Source organism: Neoarius graeffei, chromosome 11 (assembly GCF_027579695.1).
Source record: "Neoarius graeffei isolate fNeoGra1 chromosome 11, fNeoGra1.pri, whole genome shotgun sequence".
In the NCBI taxonomy this organism is placed as follows: domain Eukaryota; kingdom Metazoa; phylum Chordata; class Actinopteri; order Siluriformes; family Ariidae; genus Neoarius; species Neoarius graeffei.
In genome coordinates this window covers 47,164,711-47,186,259 of record NC_083579.1, presented here as the reverse complement: position 1 = coordinate 47,186,259, position 21,549 = coordinate 47,164,711, and the positions used below count along the sequence as shown (strand labels likewise).

Genomic DNA, 21,549 nt, shown 5'->3' with positions numbered 1-21,549 from the left:
TCAGAATTCCAGCAGGCTCTCACCCATTCCAAAAAAAAAAAAAAAAAAAAAAAAAAAAAAAAATCGCCGATGTCTATGGCTACAAGCCATCAAACGTGTAGACTGGGATGAAAGCACCATCATAAAATGCGTGGGTTTGCAGCGCCCACTTCATCACAGGTAAGATCAGGCTATTTATTAAATCTTTCTTTTTTATTCTTTCTAGTGTTCGTTTATTGATGTAGCAAAATACTTTGGTAATGTTTGTCTGATTAGCTGGGTCATAGTTACACAATGTAATGAATATTGTTAGCATGTTAACTTAGCTTTGCATGCAATTTTGTTTGTAGGAGAGCTCTCGCTTGACTCAAGCAGTCCAGATTTTGTGCCATCATTATTTGTGTATGCCGAAAATCACAATTTTAAAGCAAGGATGGAAAGGTAAAATTGTGTGCCCTCACTCTAAATGCCAACTTACGTTGACTGCTCTAACCTAGCTCCCGCCCCGTTCAGTTTCATTTCTGCTCTCTGCCTCTCGCTTTTTACGCAGCTCTGATTTCTCTTAGCTGCACTCTTTACACTATCATTCCTTTCATGCCATTACCTCCTGCAAATTGCTGTTTAGTGTTGGTATTTGCTGTTGTAGCTAAAGCCACATTGCCATCACATCACTGGCATAATTTGATTAAAACAAAATGAATATGAATGTCCCATTGTTAAGTTGTACATGCCCGCACATAACAATCATATGCGTCTAAAGACTTGTAGGCACGAAGTTTTTCGTGGGTGTACACTGAAGTCTTTAAGGTACGAGTATATATCTGGCCATTGTATACCAGGGAACTTACTAACATCGTCCGTCCACTCTTTAATTAAATGCGGATCCGGTAGGCGATGTCCACTTGTTAGAGTTAACTTATTTATGTAGCATTCTCGATCTTGTAACGACAATTGTTTGGCATAATCTGACAGCTCATAATGCCGGTCTATGGGCAGCGCCATTGTTTCTGGGTCCAGGCTGCGCGCGCATCCTGGAAACGGTCGGTTTGTTTACAAACATGCGAAGGGGTCTATAAGCCATCTATGAGGAGATTGAGTGGAATGACTCTCATCATATCCACATTCACTGGATTTTGAGAAACAGAGCATTATTATTATTTTTTTGCAAATCCAATAAATAAACTTTATACAAAACATCTGACAAAATAATTTCTGCTTAGAATGTAAACGAACTGGCAAAATGACAGTAGCAATTTGTGAAAAATGCAATTTTTTTTGGGGGGGGGGGGGGGGGGGAGAGATACATTCTTCCCATCAAATACTTTTATTCCATATTTTGTTGCTTTTTTGTATTTTGGGGTGGTTGTTTTTTTGGCAGTTGGTAAACCAACTTAAAGGATATGGGACATGAAACATAAATGCACGCTATATCAGTTTCTTTCCATTAAAAATATGAATTAATTGCATCAACAAATACAAAATCTATTAAATTCAGCAAAATCGTTATATTCGTGATTATATGGCATTTCTGCTCGACTTCCGATATGCATTTTTTGCAACCGGAAGAGCCGCTGTCACGTGATGATACGTCACAAAAACTTTCGGGCACAGCACAAGCGGGTAGATGAATGGAGAAGTGGATGACAAGAAAATTGTTTTTATAGTCTTTAAAGTACATTGGACATCATACATTGGACATCATGGTGTATTGTGCTGCTTATGGTTGCAATAATTCCAATGGGAAATGCCCTGGAGTAAGTTTTTTTGCATTCCCCAAGGACCCGAAGCTGAGGAAAGTGTGGGCTCACCTGCGCATGCGCAGTAGGCTTCGCGCATGCGCAGTAGGCTTGGTAGGACAAATCAAGAGGTAGGATAATTTTACAGAACACCTGTTGAAAAAACTTTGCACCTACTGTTTCCCACAAACTGTGTTCGGACCATTTCACTGAGGATTCTTTCAACATTAATACTCAGGTACTGAGCGATATTAATTCATGAAACATGAAACAGGAAGTATAAGGATGAGAAAAAAAAAAAAAACAGTTTAAATCGGGAAGCTGCGCACATTTGCGCCAGGCTGCACAAATGTGCGCAGCTTCCCGATTTAAACTTTTTTTTTTCTCATCCTTATACTTCATGAATTAATAACGCTATTTTTTTTTAAATCAGATCTGCGCGATTCAGCCGTGAAAAAGGCGGCATCCGCCGAAAGGCGCGCTGTTTGCATCCCTGCACGGAGGCCAGGGGACAGGGCAGGAATATTTTTGTTGATACGAGTGATCCGGTGCGATTTCGCGACCCCCCTGTTGAAGACCTCTGCGCTAAGCGACTGAAAGCCGAGGTAAGGATTAGTATTATAATTTTGGGTGTATCAATTATTGATTATCATAATTCTGACTCGTTTCACCATTTTGAATGTTTTCATCTCGGAGTCTGGAAGCATTGTATCTCAATCAATCTCGAAAAATATCAGCAAAAAAAAAAAAAAAAAACTAGCTTGCAACGGACTTTAGCTAGATCTATGATGAACTTTCAATGTATGATACAAAAATAATACTTCTTTCAACAGATCATTAGCCTTTGAGCAGAATTGTTTTTAACTTACCAGGAAGTGTTATCCAGCCGACCGCTTTCAGTTTCATGAGGGCTGAATGAACTCTCACTCTCAGAATCATCTGACCCGTCAGAGTAAAGACAAGATCTATGTTCATGTGAATTTCCAGCTATCGGTTCGAATTGATAGGGTCTAACTTCACATCTCTGTGAAACATCGGGAATGTCACTGTCGATGGTGTCCATTTCGGTAACCTGTTTACATTAGATACCCAAGCGCTGGCTCCTTGGAAAGTTTTTGTGACGTCACGGGTCACATGACCACCTAGCTCATTAACGAATCCTTGTTTTACGCTGATGTATAAAAAAACTTGAATGTGATGATTTTCACATTTTTGACGCCCTGCAGTGATTTAGATGGCATTTCTTATGTCCTTTATACATAATTATGCCCAGGTAAAAATCCATGTCCCATATCCTTTAAAAGGTGCATTACCACCACCGACTGGACTGGAGTGTGGAACAGGAGATATTGGGGAGGGAACAAACAAACCAATAAATAAACTATATTCTTTTAGCTATTTCTGTTTCTTTTAAATATTTGATAATTTTGGGGGTTTTGTTTTTGAGTAGAGTTTTTAATTCGTCCTCGGCTGGTTCAGCAACACGGTCCGCCATTTTGTTTTTCTCTACTCACAGTATATGGGCTGACTGCCTTGTAGAAGAGTAGCCAATCAGAGTGCGCGATTGCTCATATCCAGTGAATGTGGATAAAATATTAATCTAATATACCACAAGAGGCTCCGGTTGAAATTATGGATTCTTTGAGATGATTGGCATAGTACTATTTTCTGAGGGGCGCAGCCAGTCACTGAAGAGAATCCATAATTACCGGAGCCTCTCAGTGCATGCGAGATATGTTCTATATATTCTGGTGCTTAACTCCGGAGCCCCAGAGCTGAACTTTACACCATCAGAACATGTTCAGTCTTGGCTGACATTATTTATAGGCCGACTTCTTTTTGAATTATTGAGGTTTAGATTAAATTCCTTCAAGTCCACCAACTAGTTAAAAAAGCTAATGGCTTTGAGAATGGTGATAACTAACAATGACTAACAATGTAATGACGGATAGTGATTTCCTAAAAAAAAAAAAAAAGCCCCTGCTTTATGGACCCCACAATAACGGAGGATTTTATCATAGCTAAACTATATAGTGTAAACAGATTTCACAGTATAAACTAGTTTCCACAATATAAAAAAATAATTAAAAAGAGAATACTCACAGGATTCCCTAAAAGATACACACGGTACTCTGTTTCATTCACTCCAGAAAACCTTAAGCCCTATGCATAAAAGTGATAAGTATTATTTCTTAGTAGATGAATTCACATGACTAGTGCTATCCAAAGTGTAGCAATTCTTGTGTAACACATAAAAGTTACCTGATAGTTGATGGGCCAGTGCCAAGGTTTCGAGTTAACCTCATTGTCTTTAGGTTTCAGGCCACTATTTCCCTAAGTGCAAGAAACATAAAAACTGCATGAGGATACATCCTAGTATCAATGAGGTTTTTTCCCTGCATGTTAGAGATCATCTTACCCTGATCATGACAATATGAGATTCAAGCAAGATCTCCAGGAAGGAAGGCTTCAGCACACACAAACTAATGTTGGGCACTGTGGAGACACAAAACCCACACTTTTTGTTGCAAGTCCAAAAGCAAAATCACCTTGTTGACAGGTTTTTGCTGCAGTGACTTACATTTGGGGTTGATGTGATCTTCAATGTTCCACTGGGAGTTTGGAGTTTCCTTTAAGTATGGACTACACGTGACCTCTACCTGTTCCCAGCCCCTTTAAAAATGTGAGATGTTTGTATTAAAAAAGTATATTTTATACTGCATTTATCCCTAGCACGTCATTCACAAACTAATACGAATTATTCAGCAATGACAGTAAACGCTACTATGAAACCTAAGACTGCCAATATGAGCGTGAGGTCCATTTTGTACTTCTGTGTCTGTAAATGCAAGCATTTATACATAGTTGCTAATGTACTTCAGGATTCCCACTGTAAATCAAAATGTCAAATTCTCTGACTTTTTCCTGATTTTCACCGACTGAAAAGCTGAATTTCCATGACCTAAAATGAACAGGAAAATCAGGCCACCTTTGTGCCGAGCAAACAAAAAGCAGCCACAGTATTTTAAAGCCATCAATCTGCAAGCTTTATTTACCAGCTCACAGACATTTTTAGTACAAAACGTAAAGTTTTCACTGCTGAAACATAGTAAAATAACCCAATGAAGAAAAATATCTCATGGAAAATATTACATTTTGATAAATGGCAACGAAAATTTAAACATGCTCCAAACAAAAGTTCCTGATATTCCATGACTTGGCCCAAAAACGATCAAATCCCCTGACTTTCCCTGCCTGGAACAGACTTTAAAATTCCATGATATTCCATGACCTGTGGGAACCCTGGTACTTGAACATACTGGGAATGTGTGTTCTTGAGGGAAGTGTACTAAACCATCTCATTATCTCTCTAGCCGCTTTATCCTGTTCTACAGGGTCGCAGGCAAGCTGGAGCCTATCCCAGCTCACTACGGGCGAAAGGCGGGGTACACCCTGGACAAGTCGCCAGGTCATCACAGGGCTGACACATAGACACAGACAACCATTCACACTCACACCTACGGTCAATTTAGAGTCGCCAGTTAACCTAACCTGCATGTCTTTGGACTGTGGGGGAAACCGGAGCACCCGGAGGAAACCCACGCGGACACGGGGAGAACATGCAAACTCCACACAGAAAGGCCCTCGCCGGCCACGGGGCTCGAACCCGGACCTTCTTGCTGTGAGGCGACAGCGCTAACCACTACACCACAGTGCCGCCCTGTACTAAACCAAAATTATTTAATGTTTTTCTTTTTAAATAACATTTTTATTATGATTCTTAAATTATGTAGATCACCTAGCTTACAAAAAGCCCTGTGAGTTTGTTGTTTCTACAGGAATGATAAATTCTTCATATGAATGCATCAAAATAAACCTGTGGTTTTAATTACAACCAGCAATAAGAACTTCCAAACAATCAGATTATTGATTTCAACAGTGCTGTGGTATAAGAAAAAAAAAAAAAATTATACTTAATTTTGTACGATACACGTTTCACAACTAGGCATGAAACGATTCACCCAACTCACAATCTGATTCATGGTTCATTAATCAGTTTTCTCACAATATTTTTGATTAAAAAAAAAAAAAAAATTATGACCAGAAAAATGCAAGACTTATTTTCCTATTCTTTCTTGACTTAAATATTATTTTTATTAAATTAAAAATAAATGTTTTATTTTCTTAATAACCAACAATAATTATTTACCCACATTTGTAAAGGTTGGAATAAAACATAATATCTATTAATTAAAATATCCCTTCTATTAAAAACAAAAACATGTTAATAACAAATAGGCCTTTTCCTAATAAAGTTTTCTAAACATTTACCTCTACCTCCATTTGCTTCTCCTTTCTTTAGCTTTCAGCAGTCTGTAAAAACATAGCTCAGCTTTCTTGTTAAATCTGTTTGTACGGTCAATCGTACAACAGCTCTTTCCCATTTTAGATCTTTTTTCTGTGCATTTTCGCAGCATTAGAGCTGCGCTACTTCCACCCAAGGTGAAGTCACATGCATTCCTGCTATTATACGTTATTGCACCCTCTGTAGTCTAAACAATGCAAGTACAGCTAGGAAAAACTAAGATCATGTAGCTTGATAATCATGATTCATTTTTTAAAATTTAATCTATTTGAATAGTCATAAATTTGCATTGCGATTTATTGTCACCTGTTCACAATATATAGGTTTGCTAACAAATTGCCAGTAATGCTGCATTTTTAACAATGGAAAGAGAAAATAAAAATTATTGGAGCAATTGTAACATTTTATAATTAAAAAAATTGAGCACTAAAGAGTAACTTCTAATCAGAGATTTTAATTGTTATAAAAATACTTTGGATACCAGCGATATCCCTGAAAACTGTATTGTTACAAATTTGATCACAATATTGATATCATATTGCCCAGGTTTACTTAGAAGCAAACTTTTTTGTTTTTGGCCGATGCCCTTGGATGCACTGCCTTGATCAACCAATCAGCAACAGCAAGTACAGCACTGCAGATTCGCCTTACACATTGTTGAGGAGGTGTGCATGCTAGCAGCTGTGCAGACCCACTTATCTAAAAACACTCTTTTTTTTCTACTTTAGGACATAGATACAATATGTGTACACACAGAAGTATAAATGGACCTCTGGGGTTAAATGACAAGTCACCACAGTTTAAGAGGTTCTTACCATTTTGGGAGCATCTTGCCTGAGGAATAGAGCACACAGCCTGTGGAACGATGTAGGAAGCGCACTTTACTGCGCAACACCTTCACCGGGTCACCCTTCTTCCCTCCACACACCTCCACCTGCCAGAGATCATTGGGATCCCCCGTACCATTCTAAAGAAAGAGAGCAGGTTATGTTTATGATCTCTGGTGCCATGATATCTACACTAGCATCTGTTAAGGTGAATCATGCTAACATGGCCGGAAGAGACTGGAACCTAGGAGCCACCAATTAGCAGGATGTTATTTGCATTTTCCTAAGAGGTGGCATAATTCAATGTTCACAACGTTAGCATTTTTGAATTTTAACAGACACAAAAATCCACCATGATGCTCACAATGCCATAGCCCGTGACTTGAAGGTGCTTCTTAGTCAGTGGTGCTTCATGAAGGTGACTATGCAGGTTGCGCGTGGTCCTGAAAGAAAAAAAAAAAAAAAAAAAAAGTGTTAGTGTCAGGCAAAAGCATCAGAGTTTGTGGCTTGTTCCATTTATCCATTAGTAAAAATATGGCATAGGTTTGTGACACTGCTCTTCAAGGTACAATCATTCAATCTCGCTACATTTATAAAATAGGCCAGAATGGGCTCATCCCTCGCTCTTTTTCAAGGAAAAAAATATAAAAGTCTTAGGTTTTGGCTATTTTTTAAATAAAATGTTTTATTTGCTGCTGACAAAGGACTTAAAATGGGTTATATTTGACTTTTGTGGAACCAAGAACAGCAGCAACACCAACCACTGTAAGTAAAAATACACAGTATGGTATGAAGTGGAGGCTGGGGCTGATTTCTTTCTAGCCCATACTGCATATTCACAGGGCATATCTGCAACAGGCATTTCAAGCGAGTCCCTTAGATTTTGCGTCCATTGAGGCTGATCTTTTTAGGCCTGTGTCACGGACACATCCGCATGCCATCAGCTTTGACCGAGAAAGCACATGTAAAATACAAATACCAGTGTTTCCCTGACCATTATACTGGGGGGCACCCCCCCAACACACATTATATCCATCCAACCATTATCTCTAGCCGCTTTATCCTGTCCTCCAGGGTTGCAGGCAAGCTGGAGCCTATCCCAGCTAACTATGGGCGAAAGGCGGGGTACACCCTGGACAAGTCGCCAGGTCATCGCAGGGCTGACACATAAGCACAGACAACCATTCACACCTACGGTCAATTTAGAGCAGGGGTCACCAAACTTTTTTCTCTGGGGGCCACATTGTCGTTCCTGACTGTGATGGGGGGCCGGGGTCGGGTCAGCTATATCACATAGAATTGTATGACCCAGACAAATATGACCACCAGCAGGCCTCATTGTGTAGTAGAGATTACTAGCCTGGCACAGCCATCCCCACTACTATATCCCCACTACTATATCCCCACTACTATATCCCCACTACTATATCCCCACTACTATATCCCCACTACTATATCCCCACTACTATATCCCCACTACTATATCCCCACTACTATATCCCCACTACTATATCCACACTACTATATCCACACTACTATATCCACACTACTATATCCACACTACTATATCCACACTACTATATCCACACTTGATTCCTGGCATATATTTGTTTATCTTTACTAGTGGTTTGCAAAAGTAGTAATCGAGTCTTCACACTTTGTTTTAATTTGAAATACCACAGATATTCCATTTATTTATTTTCTAATAAAAATAACATCAAAGCTGTCAAGGTAAGAAACATCTGCCTAGTTGAGGTGATTGACACTGGCAAAGGTGAGTGGAAAATTATAAATTGTAGGTAGGCCTGTTGATATTATTAATAATATAAATAATAATTGTATGCAGCACTTAATAAAGGTCAAATAAATAGGCCTATAAAATAAATACATTTTAAAAAACAGTGAAATTATAATAATATGAGCAATAGATCAATAGATCACAGCAGTTGTGCTGTGTCCTGCACGTCATTGCTCTCATCCATGGCCAAAGCAAAAAACTCGAATTCTGACGCTTTCTCATTCAGCTGGTCATACACGTTGTCCCCCCAAATCTTCGGTTCGCCTGGTCATAGTAGGTGCGGAGAGACTCGCCGCGTTGAGCGCATCCTTGTCGGGACACACCTCCTCGGCCACAGCAAGCATGCATACTTTAACAAAGTCCCCATCAGTAAACGGCTTTCCATGGGTAGCTAGTAGGTGAGCTACCTTATAGCTAGCTCGGACAGCAGCCTGGTTGATCTGGGTTTGGCGAAGGAATACATTCTGTTGTGCAGCCGGTCCGCATTTCATCCTCCGAATCCTGTCTTCTCTTGTTTGCCCTCACAAACTAGCATACTTTTTGTGGCGGGTTTCGTAGTGACAACGCAGATTATATTCTTTGAAAACCGGCACACTTTATTTACATACAAGATAAACTGCACGGTCCTTACACTGAACGAAAAAATAATTGGTGGTCCACTGTTCTTTAAAAACTCTGCACTCTCTGTCAGCTTTTCGCTGACCGCTAGCCATTTTGCTGTCCTGAACACTGACAGTTCTCTGCGCATGCGCTGCCCGTCACTGCTTGATCGCGAGCATATGACGAAAATTCGGAAAATATGAATAGTTCATTTTATAACTAAATATCAATTTTAATTGATAAAATTAACAAAATACAAGATGCAGACATGTTATTATTTGCCAAAAAGCAATTTAAAAAAATAGGCCATGACCACTTTTGGGGATTGCCTCATAGGGCTGGTTCAAGTGATGGGGGGCAGAGGGGCTGGTCAAAGGGGGGTGGCGGGCCAGATCTGGCCCGCGGGCCGTAGTTTGGTGACCCCTGATTTAGAGCCACCAATTAACCTAACCTGCATGCCTTTGGACTGTGGGGGAAACCGGAGCACCCGGAGAACATGCAAACTCCACACAGAAAGGCCCTCATCGGCCACTGGGCTCGAACCCAGGACCTTCTTGCTGTGAGGCGACAGTGCTAACCACTACACCACCGTGCCGCCCACACATTATATTAAAAAATATATTATATAACTACTTTTTTTTTATGGTCTGGGAAAAAAAAAATCCCAGGAGAGCAGTTCTATTGTAAAAATTGTCAATTATTGTTCTAAAATAAATGTGAATATTTAAATATGACTCCTTTAACTGTTTGCTGAGATCCAAATGCTCTGAAATAGGAGCAGTGGGGAGGGGTCCTGCAGGTGACTATCCTCATCCAACACCCTCCCCCAAACCAGTAAACTGAGGCCCTGTCCACACGGCAACGGATTCAGGTGAATCCAATAAAATTTATCGTTTCGGCCTGGCGTCCACACAGCACCGGCGTTTTGGGTGCCCCAAAACGATATTTTTTGAGAACGGGTTCCAGAGTGGAAAAATCTGGCAACGGCGCCGTTGCAAAGTCGTCTGGATGAGTAGAACGGATTTGTTTACGATGACGTCACAACCACATGACTAGAACAAGTCATCACACCGGGTAGAAGAAGGGGTTTATGCGCATGCGTCCTACTTCTTCTATTGTTCTGGTGTCTCCGATGGGACCGTCTTACAGCGCACGTAGAAGTGTGGCATGTGTATTGCATTGTTTTCAGCAAGCGTTGCCATATGTACCTGATATTTTACTGAGCCGTTGCCCATGTGGACGCGATATTTTTTTTACCCGCTAAAAAAAAAAAAAAAAAAAAAAAATCTCGTTGCCGTGTGGATGTAGCCTTAGGGGAAAACACTGAATGATGTTAATAAACACGACTGAGGTTTATTACTTTCTCGATCACTGATTTTTCAAAATGCCTTTGGAGGAGAAACCAGAAGTAAATCGACCAAGCTACCACTGTCCAAAGTACAAACTACATGAAGCGACAGTTGAAAGAACTTTTAAGTTTTGTATGGTTTGAGTGTGACAAGCTTTATTGTTTACCCTACATGCAATTAGAAGACACGTCGTGCTTATCAGATGTGCAACAATTGACTTAAAAATAGTAATCACAAATAATATTCCTTATCAAGCCTTCAATGAATGTGCATGTATGATAGCGTTAAGTCTTTGATAAAACCCCATGCTAACAAGCTCAAACATAATGGTGATGTAATAGTAAATGGCGAGTTACTAATAAGTAGCACAATTTTTTTTTTCACTCTCCTATTCAATATCACAACCAATTTTCACTGAAGACAACTCAATATAAAACAATTCAAACCCAAATCATGAAGACACTCACTCTTTGTGCTCTAGCCGAATGACGTCACCATGTCGGACAAGCTCAGGAGTCCCTGTGGGATCTATAAAAAGACATAAAACAAGACAAAGTCACCAATACAACATGCAACTGATGCCAGAAACAACAGTGTGGGTACATGCAAATGCAGTGTTTTCCCCAGAAAAAAATTAAAGCCCTAAATTCTGGCATGATAATACACAGACAATTGAGTGCTAATGGTGTGAAAGCAAGTGCCAAAGGCGCGAAGCGAAACTAGGGGGGTCCGGGGGCATGCTCCCCCGAAAATTCTTTGAAAATAGATGCTCTCAGGTGCATTTTCAGGGTCTCTGAGAGGTTTTAGATACATGATTATAGAATAGATTTTACCAGTGTTTCAATGATTTCTGACCTAAATCAGAGATGCCTACCCCAAATTTTGAATTTCAGTATTCTTGAAAACATTTTTCAGTATTTTGGAATGACTTTCAGTAACATTAATTTATGCGCATTTCCATTATAAAGAGGTGCATATACCACTATGTTTAACATTTAAATTAGTGCTGTCAAGCGATTAAAATATTTAATCGCGATTAATATGTCGCGACGGTCATAGTTAACTCGCGATTAATCGCAATTTAATCGCACATTTTTGTCACATGAAAAACCATTGTAATTCTCTTATCAGCATAAAAAAGTGAATGGGCTTGTTTTGTATTGCAAAGCATAACACGTCTTGACACAGCCACTGCAAAGTGAAACCTAAGCCGAGCACCGGTGCTAGCAAAAGAACCATGAGTGAAGTGATCTACTGCTTGAGTTAGTCTACAACTCAGAGAGACAGGTTACACAGTGACGGTAGGCTTGACATGCTTGATTATAATATAAAGTACACTATTATATTAACTTTATGTTGTTCGTTGATGAATATTGCATTGAATCTGATCTTTACTGTTTCAGCTCACTTAACACATTTTGTACTTTTACACTTTCTGCCTGTTGATGCGTCGCGCTGTCCAATCAGAGGCGGCCAAATTTGCATATTACAGGAAGGATTTCTGGGATAGCATTGAGTTTACAGTTCAGAGGGATCTGGCTTCTTTAGACGCTGTCTTCTTAAAACTGAATAAATATTTAAAAAGAGCCAAATTAGCCAGTCTTTTGAACGGCTCTTTTCAAAGAACGGATCACGAAGATGCGGATCCCATCAAAGAGCCATAAATCCCATCTCTACTAGCGCGCCCTGCCCGCGCTGGTTCTTTGGGAGGAGGACAGAGGACTCTGGCTGTGCAGGGCATTACAGTCTAGCTGCTATCGTTTGTCTCTGTTGCAAGTTCCTGGCAGTTTCAAAAGCTTATGAAAAACCTACATCATGTCACAGAGCGTTAATCTCGCAATAAAAAAATTATCGTCGTTAAAATTGAGTCAAGTTAACGCGTTAATAACGCGACATTTGACACAGCACTAATTTAAATTATTAAAAAGAACTGTTTTGTGTGACTTGAATAAACAAAACGCGAGCAGCCATCTCAACTGAATTTCCACTCAACAAATTTCTAGAGCATACAATAGATCACATTTTTCTAAATACAATAGTGTTCCCTGTTTGCAGACATTACGGTTGACTACCAATCATTGGTATTGAATGTAACTCCTCAAAAGTATTATATTATATTGCCTGGCAAAATGTTCTACCTGTTAACAGATTCTAATAAAATAAAAAAAAATTGCTTATTTCATGCCAAAGAGAGTCTGACATTGTTATCTTAGGGCATATTCAGACCAGGATAGTTCGATAGTTCACTTGCTTTGGTCCGAACCAAATGTGTTTTTTTTATTTTTTCATTTTGGTGCGGTTCACTTTCACACTGTACATTTTAGTAAGCGGACCAAAATCTGTCAACAAAGCCACGCGCCCTGAGGTCGTTCAGCTATTGGTCAGAGACGACATGCGCACAAAGCGTTAAGTTCAAAAGTAGTCATGGAGGCTTTCCGTGCTGTTATTCTTTTTAATGTCATCAAAGCTATATGTTTTTTCCAGTTTTTACTGTTTTCACAATTGTGCGATTACTATGCTGTTGTACAAGTAATTTATCAACGACGACTTCAAAGGGCAAGGCGGCTACGGAGGATAGCACTGATGAGCGCACATCATGTTGTGACAGTTCTGGCTCTTCACGCAAGACGGAAAAGGTATGTGTCGGGATATTCACCTTATCCATCGTAATAGATGAATTTCTTTTTTGCGTCGCTAGTACCGCCACTTTTTGAAAGAATGTCCCTGATTTTAATGTAGGTCTGACGGAGTTTCTTCACTTTTAGCCGACATTGTTCTGGGGAGCGCGTGAACCCCTTCTCCTTCATTTTCTCACTGAATACAGCAAACACGTCGGCATTTTTGTGTGTTCTCTCCAAAAGCTCAGATATGTGGACATCTGCCCATATATCCACAAGGGTACGCGTTTCTTCCTAGGCCCACGTTTGCCCCCTACTCATTTTTTGTACTCTGTAGTCTAGCCTACCACTGGTCTGAATGACTGAACGACTGTTGTAAGGTTCCCTTGACAACCGAAACAGTGTTTGCACTTTGCGGTGGAGTGTCAAGACTCTGTTTCCCATAATGCTCGACAAACGACGGAAGCTCCCGAGGTACAAAAAAGCAAAACTGTCAGATTAGGTCCGGTCTGCTTTCACACCTCCAAAAGGTCCGCACCAGGGTTCCTTTGGTCCGGGCCGAGTCTGACCTTGCAGCTCGGTCTCGGTCCGCTTGTTTGGTCCGGACCAGAGTTCGGTGGTTTGTATTCAGACCAACCCAAAAGGTCCGGACCAAGGGAAATTTGGTTCGTTTAGTCATTTGGTCCGGACCAAACAACGTAGGTGTGAATATGCCCTTAATGTCCCAATATATAAATACTTCAGCATAATGCTTCAGAAGAGACATTGAATAAAATGGCATTTATAATTGTATTTAAAACAGTGGAATGATCAATTTTTTGTCACAATCCCAAAAGCACTAATCATAAAATTCTGTTTTTGATCATACTACATGTACATTTGCACTTGCAACACTGAAAAGACTTTGAATTAAAGAAGTACAGCCAGTGTTTGATATTTCAGTGAATAAAAATCAGACATGTAAAAAGAAACTGAATAAGTTTAACTCACATTTCATGGCACTAATTGGCAAGTTCAACTCCAAGCACAGGTCAACCATCACCACTTCAGCACGTGTCACGTTCCGTGTCTTTCCATCCACAGATTTCGTAAAAAACTGCTGGATGCCCCCAGATTTACTTTCCGCCTGACTCGCCATTTCAGCATACTCCATATGTTTTTTTTTGTAGTTGACATGCCGCGTGCAGTCATCGCGACCACCATGAGTGATGTTAATGTCAGTTCTACACAGTTTGCAGTGCGCGTATCCATTGCCCTTTTGACTGGGTGTAATGCACAGCCATGCTACCGTATCGAAAATAGCGCGAACAAATGTGCGGAATCTGCGCATGTCACACACAGCATGTGTGGTTGTCGTAAAAATAAATAGCCTAGCCGTGAATCGCGCATGGATTGAAAAAGTCACTTGGACATTTAAAAACAACTCACTGGAATTTAAGACTTTATAATAATTCCGTACAGAATAACACTGTTTGCCGTAACATCGTATTTACGTAACTTTTCCGTACAAAATACGGCCAATCCGTACTAGTAGGCATCTCTGCTAAATAGTATTATGTATACACATTTGAAATTTCACCATAAAGTTCAACATGCAAGTTAAACTGTTTTGTTATAGGTTACTGAGGTATATGATAGATTGAAAATCTACAGGGATCCCTTAATTACCTATGATCAAGTAGTGTTGTAACAAAAATGTGCATGAAAACATGAACAGTGGTTTGCTCCAGCTTATGCAATCCAATGAAGAGAATCGATCATCATGACCTCCTGTTGGAGGGATCTGAACCTAAGAACTGCCACCTTAAAATAAGTTGCTGTATTACTATAACTGTAATGATTTAGAATGTTTCGGATGCAATTACCGTAATATATGTAGAACTAAGATGCACTGAAAAGAAAAGTAAGGCAACTGCATATTATAAAGTTTAAATTTTGGCACTTTATTAAATGGACTAGATTAAAGATTAAAACATATATTTAAAGGAAAACTTAATTTCTACAGTTTAAGTTTGCAGAAAGATTACGTACCGTATTTTTCGGACTATAAGTCGCACTTTTTTTCATGGTTCGGCTGGCCATGCGACTTATACTCCGGTGCGACGTATATATGTTTTTGTTTTTTCAACGCGGAATAACTGGAGCTGATGCTGAGTCTGACGACAGCCACGCAGAAGAAGAGGAAACGGCGCTTCATCTGCCGCTGGAGGCAGAGTTGTTCAGAAGCGACACCGAGGATGAGGAATTCAATGGATTTGCTGATTTGGAGTGAAATCATCAGCTTGATAAACTTGATTGACCTGTGTTTTATTATTAATGATAGGCCTATAGTTATTTAAATAAGTTATGTAGTGATTTTAGGCAGTGCTTAATTTGTGAAGTGGGAGGTCCCAGAACGCAGGAGGTGGGTGGGTCCGGCGACTCAAAAAAAAAAAAAAGGCGGGGGATGGTTTACTAACTTTTCGCACATGCGCTTATTGTGTGTGTAAAAATAAATAAATAAATAATAATATCAGACATGATCTTAGAAAACGCTTTAGTGACAGTTACAGACAGTAATATGTGATATTATATTATAAAATATTAATTTTTATTAGTCTATATATTAAATTATATATTACATTTATCTTCTAAAATAACAGACTGTACTCATCACAACCGGTTTATTTCACCATTGGAGATCAGATCACACAAGACATGAGTTAAATGACTCATTTTAAGGATTTAAGTAGGGGATTTAAAAGCGGTTGTTGTTTTTTTTTTTTCCACTAGACGGTTGTTTCTACTACCGTACCGTCTTTGGAGATGATATACCTATAGCCTACTTGACCTCTGATTTGATGAAATAAAATTCGACAAAAATGAAGAATGACACTCCTCGATGATGACTACAGCTTTAATAACACAGATGAAAGAGCCATGGGGCGATAATCAGCCCTACCGGTAAAAATATTCTAAAAGCAAACTGATTAATGCATCAGTAATAGGCTACTAATATTAGTTATAATAATAATATAGGCCATTAGTAATAACGATAGTGATAGTATTAAAGATAGTAGTAGATATTTAAAATAATCAGACTAGGCTACTTACAGGGCAAAGGGCGTGTTATCACTGCTCAGCTGTTCGTTTATTAAATAAACAATGCAGTCGCGCAGTAACCACGCGCCGCTTATCAGATACAATCACAGATTCTATGGATAGAATAACCCTTCAAAAAAGTGCGACGTATATATGTTTTTTTCGTCTTCATAATGCATTTTTTGGCTGATGCAACTTAAACTCCGGAGCGACGTATAGTCCGGAAAATACGGTACTTTTAAACACATTTCATGAAGGGAATTTGTTAATAAGTGTCAAATGTAGCATAATTTCGAATAATAATGATAAGCATATTTGGCAGTGTGATGTCACTGTGAGCCTTTAACAAAAGAATAACCCGGAGCCTTCTTTTGTTAAATGGATCCCAGTGACATCACACTGCCAAAAATGCTTATGATTATTTGAAATGATGCTATATTTGACACATTTGGACAACTTCACTTCGTGAGAGTGTTTATAAGTACATAATCTTTCTGCAAACCCAAACTAATGAATTAAGTTTTCTGCTCCTTTAAAGCAGATTAATTCTCCTTGGCTTTTGCTTGGCCCAATGTTGGCCAACCCTCTCATAGTCCGTCTCGCTGTCATCCATGCTGATGTGGATTAATTTGTCCAGCGAGTCTTCTCCTAGCTTATTAAAATCAGTCGGCTTTGTCCGTCTGGTGGGGGACAACATTGGCAGCCAATGAGATCGCTTATAATGAATCGGAAACTTCCGGGATGTCTGAAGTTTTCTTTCGATGTTTTTATTGGACGGTTTGAACACGTGATCTTGACACAGCCAACAGATTAGTTTGTTTACATCATACCACGTGGACATATTACTTTGACAGAATCAACACAAACATTGGAAAAAAAGATGGCTTGTTTAACACAAATATCAATCAGTATGTAAATGGATCTGTTATTTGCTCTCCTATGTATCTAGTTACTTGTGGGTAGGAAATGTAACGTATCGGTATAAATCTAAGCGTATCGGATTTTAACTAAAGCGACTAAGCGTATTGGCAGGCAGAGCAAGCGTATCGGACCCGACACGCTAAAACGCTTTGGGGAAAACCATGCAAATGATATCCAGATTTCCCCTCACCATCATTAGGTCTCTTGACGAGCCACAGATTATTAAAGTCTTTGTGCAGGTAAGCAGTGACCTATTAAAGCAGAAATGCAAGGCAGATTAGTAAAGCAGAACATAACATTATTGCTGATGTTATAAAATGAGCTAGCCAATAATTTAGCTCTGGACTGCTCAAATAAAACAAAGAGTCCTGGAACCACCTCAGTGATAAACACACATTCAGCAGAATGATATCTAAAGAAGGGTTCAAACTCCTCCTGTGTGCAGTAAGTGAACAAACAGAACAGGAAAGGGTCACATACACACCGCTTTGAATATGTAAAGAATGTATGTAGGTCCGTCACAGTTATTATATAAAATCACGTAATTGCAGTTGTTCGAGTTGACACAACAGTCTTTCACAATTCGTTTCTTGATCTAATCAAATCACTGCACCACTATGTTTTAATTATTATTCTGGGACATGTGAATTATCAGTAATCATATTAACACAGAAAAACGATTTGAACAATGCTGTAATTTAACTTCATTCACTTAAATTTGTTCATAAGATTTATTTTATTAGTATGGCAGAGTACATTATAATTTGTAGTATAGTGCATCGTTTATTGCCCAGTAGTCAAGTGTTCAATTTATTACACGTGTCATGTTTTTCCCCCCAATGAGAGTGTGAATGGTTGTCTGTGTCTATGTGTCAGCCCTGTGATGACCTGGCGACTTGTCCAGGGTGTACCCCGCCTTTCGCCCATAGTCAGCTGGGATAGGCTCCAGCTTGCCTGCGACCCTGTAGAACAGGATAAAGCGGCTAGAGATAATGAGATGAGATGTTTTTCCCCTTTACATTAGGGCTGCCACTGTCGATTATTTTGATAATCGATTACTTGATCGTTTCCTTCGATTAATAAACAAGTATTCAATATCATTTGTCTTAAAACCTGCTTGTACAGACTATTAACTTTTTTTTTTAGATAAATGCTACATATACTGTAAGTGCTATATACACTACCGTTCAAAAGTTTGGGGTCACCCAGACAATTTTGTGTTTTCTATGAAAAGTCACACTTTTATTTACCACCATAAGCTGTAAAATGAATAGAAAATATAGTCAAGACATTTTTCTGGCCATTTTGAGCATTTAATCGACCCCACAAATGTGATGCTCCAGAAACTCAGGCCAAGTTTACATTAGACCGTATCTGTCTCGTTTTCTTCGCGGATGCACTGTCTGTTTACATTAAAACACCTGGAAACGCCGGGAAACGGGAATCCGCCAGGGTTCACGTATTCAATCTAGATCGTGTCTGGTCCAGTGCTGTGTAAACATTGAGAATACGCGGATACGCTGTGCTGAGCTCTAGCTGGCGTCGTCATTGGACAACGTCACTGTGACATCCACCTTCCTGATTCGCTGGCGTTGGTCATGTGACGCGACTGCTGAAAAATGGCGTGGACTTCCGCCTTGTATCACCTTTCATTAAAGAGTATAAAAGTATGAAAATACTGCAAATACTGATGCAAATACTGCCCATTGTGTAGTTATGATTGTCTTTAGGCTTGCCATCCTTCCACTTGCAAGTGGTAAGTGACGCGCATGCCCGACATGCACGGAGATCACACACACACAGCGGCTCAGTCCCGAATCACTGCTCGTGCGCTTCACTCGCGCGCTCTGTGAGCTGCGCAGGGCCGGAGTGCGCACCCTCCAGAGGGCACTCGCCGTTCAGGGCGGAGTGATTTGGAGCGCAGGATGCCTGCGGAGCCGAGCGTATCCGTGTATTGGCGTTGCTGTGTGCACGCGAATCGTGTATTGGCGTTGCTGTGTGCACACTAATCGTTTTAAAAACGTTAATCTGATGATCCGCTGATACGGTCTAATGTAAACCCCACCTCAATCTGCTCAAAGGAAGGTCAGTTTTATAGCTTCTCTAAAGAGCTAAACTGTTTTCAGCTGTGCTAACATGATTGTACAAGGGTTTTCTAATCATCCATTAGCCTTCTGAGGCAATGAGCAAACACATTGTACCATTAGAACACTGGAGTGAGAGTTGCTGGAAATGGGCCTCTATACACCTATGGAGATATTGCACCAAAAACCAGACATTTGCAGCTAGAATAGTCATTTACCACATTAGCAATGTATAGAGTGGATTTCTGATTAGTTTAAAGTGATCTTCATTGAAAAGAACAGTGCTTTTCTTTCAAAAATAAGGACATTTCAAAGCGACCCCAAACTTCTGAACGGTAGTGTACATTCTTAAAAAAAAACAAAAAAAAATGGTTTAAATCAGGAATAAAACCCATATTAAGGACATGGTGTTATTGGAAAATAAACAACTTTGGGGTACTAACACGTGATTTTCCTAAAACATATGTCCCACTGTGTTTTATTCCTCTTGTACCACAGCAACATGTCAACGATTACATCTTTTTTAAAAATGTCATACTTATCAGCTTACATTAAAGCAGCTATAGACTGTTCTGTCCTCACCAGCCTCTCTTTTTTCCTCTCTTTCAAAGTTAATAGGACACAAATGCAGCTCGTCTCGTTACAGAGAAACCGTAAAACGCAAACTCCTCAATCCTGAACACATTTTTGTCAGAAAACTTACCCTTATCTGCTATAAAGTGCTGAGACTAGAGACTCCGCCCAAAAATTGTAAATGAACATTTCCTCACAGAAAACTTCCCCATATTGTAAATATACTTAATTTAGTCTACAATTCTGACTTAATGAAAAATTCTCAACAATTACAGTATACAGTACATGTTTATAATATAGGGGAGAGCGGGGTAAGATGAGCCAGGGGGTAAGATGAGCCACCCCCTGTTTCTAAGAAACAGTACACAAATGTGACCATGTGACCACATTCAAAGGGGGCCGGGACCATTTACTTACACTTGTGGAGAGGAGCACCACATGTCAAACTAGGTGAGGGAGATATTTATAAAAATGTGTTTTTGTGCTTTCTAAGTCAATTCCATGTTTGTCCACAGTGAAGATGATTTAGAGAAGACAAAAGTAGAATAATATTTAGACACATTATGGTTAAGTTAGTGGCTTTCTAAGCTATGATATGAATGCTAATAAAAATAATTTTGATTAGCCTAATCCCCTTTATTAGCATTTTTCTACAAAATGGTGGCCACGGGGTAAGATGAGCCATTAGATGTGGGGCAAGTTGAGCCACTGGCTCAACTTACCCCATTGGTGGCTGAGCTTACCCAATATGGATGACACTTAAGTTTTCACATTTACTGGTCATATATGACACACATACACATATATATATACATATACACATATATATATATATATATATATATATATATATATATATATATATATACACATACATATACATATATATATATATATACACATACACACACATATATATATATATATATATATATATATATATATATATATATATATATATATATATATATATATGACATCAGATGAGGAAGACCAGTTGTTAGATGTGGGGGATTACGTTGTGGCAAAATTCACAGGGAAGAAGAAAGTGCATTTCTTCATTGGCCAGATAATCAAATTGGATGTCTTCGAAATAGAGGCAAGATTTCTCAAAAGAAGCCGGTCATGCCATGGCTCTGCAAGAAAGCCAACCTTTGTCTTCAAAGAGAAAGATGAGGCTGTCCTGTCAAGACAGGATATTGTGAAAAAATTGCCCCGCCCCTTTACTGTTGGGGGGACAGCACGGAGGGAGAGGCAAATGGTGTTCCCTTGCAATTTGAACGCTTGGAACATTGAATAATGATGAAATTATTATGGATGGAATGATTGCTGCATGTTTTAACCTACTGAAAGAAATAAGATTTTTTGGCACTGTTCTACTGTTTTAATAATTTCTATAATATAGTACATCTCTCATTCCCTCTCTAACCATCCCTCTTTCTATCTATCTACGCATATCTCTCTCTCTATCCATCTATCTATCCCTCCCTATCCCATCTCGTTCTATCACCTCTCTCTTCATCTCCCCTTCTCTATGCAACGGCCCTATCCCCCACTTGATTGACTTGACTTGATTCACTGATTGCATTTCTAATAATAAAAGTTGTTTACTTTGTT

General features: G+C 39.3%; 1 protein-coding gene across 3 annotated transcripts in view; it reads right to left on the bottom strand.

The window, feature by feature from the left end:
• The window catches only part of pomt2 (protein-O-mannosyltransferase 2), a 55,100-nt gene that overhangs the window by 10,706 nt on the left and 22,845 nt on the right, over window positions 1-21,549 (bottom strand). For 2 of the 3 annotated variants that reach the window (XM_060934039.1, XM_060934041.1), the window contains 8 exons: window positions 17,466-17,526; window positions 11,123-11,183; window positions 7,273-7,351; window positions 6,897-7,048; window positions 4,297-4,388; window positions 4,135-4,211; window positions 3,978-4,049; window positions 3,819-3,878 (listed from right to left, as the gene is read on the bottom strand). In XM_060934039.1, the coding sequence (XP_060790022.1) occupies window positions 3,819-3,878; window positions 3,978-4,049; window positions 4,135-4,211; window positions 4,297-4,388; window positions 6,897-7,048; window positions 7,273-7,351; window positions 11,123-11,183; window positions 17,466-17,526 (654 nt within the window). The remainder of the gene's footprint in view (window positions 1-3,818; window positions 3,879-3,977; window positions 4,050-4,134; window positions 4,212-4,296; window positions 4,389-6,896; window positions 7,049-7,272; window positions 7,352-11,122; window positions 11,184-17,465; window positions 17,527-21,549) is intronic. The other variant, XM_060934040.1, reaches the window with a different exon arrangement.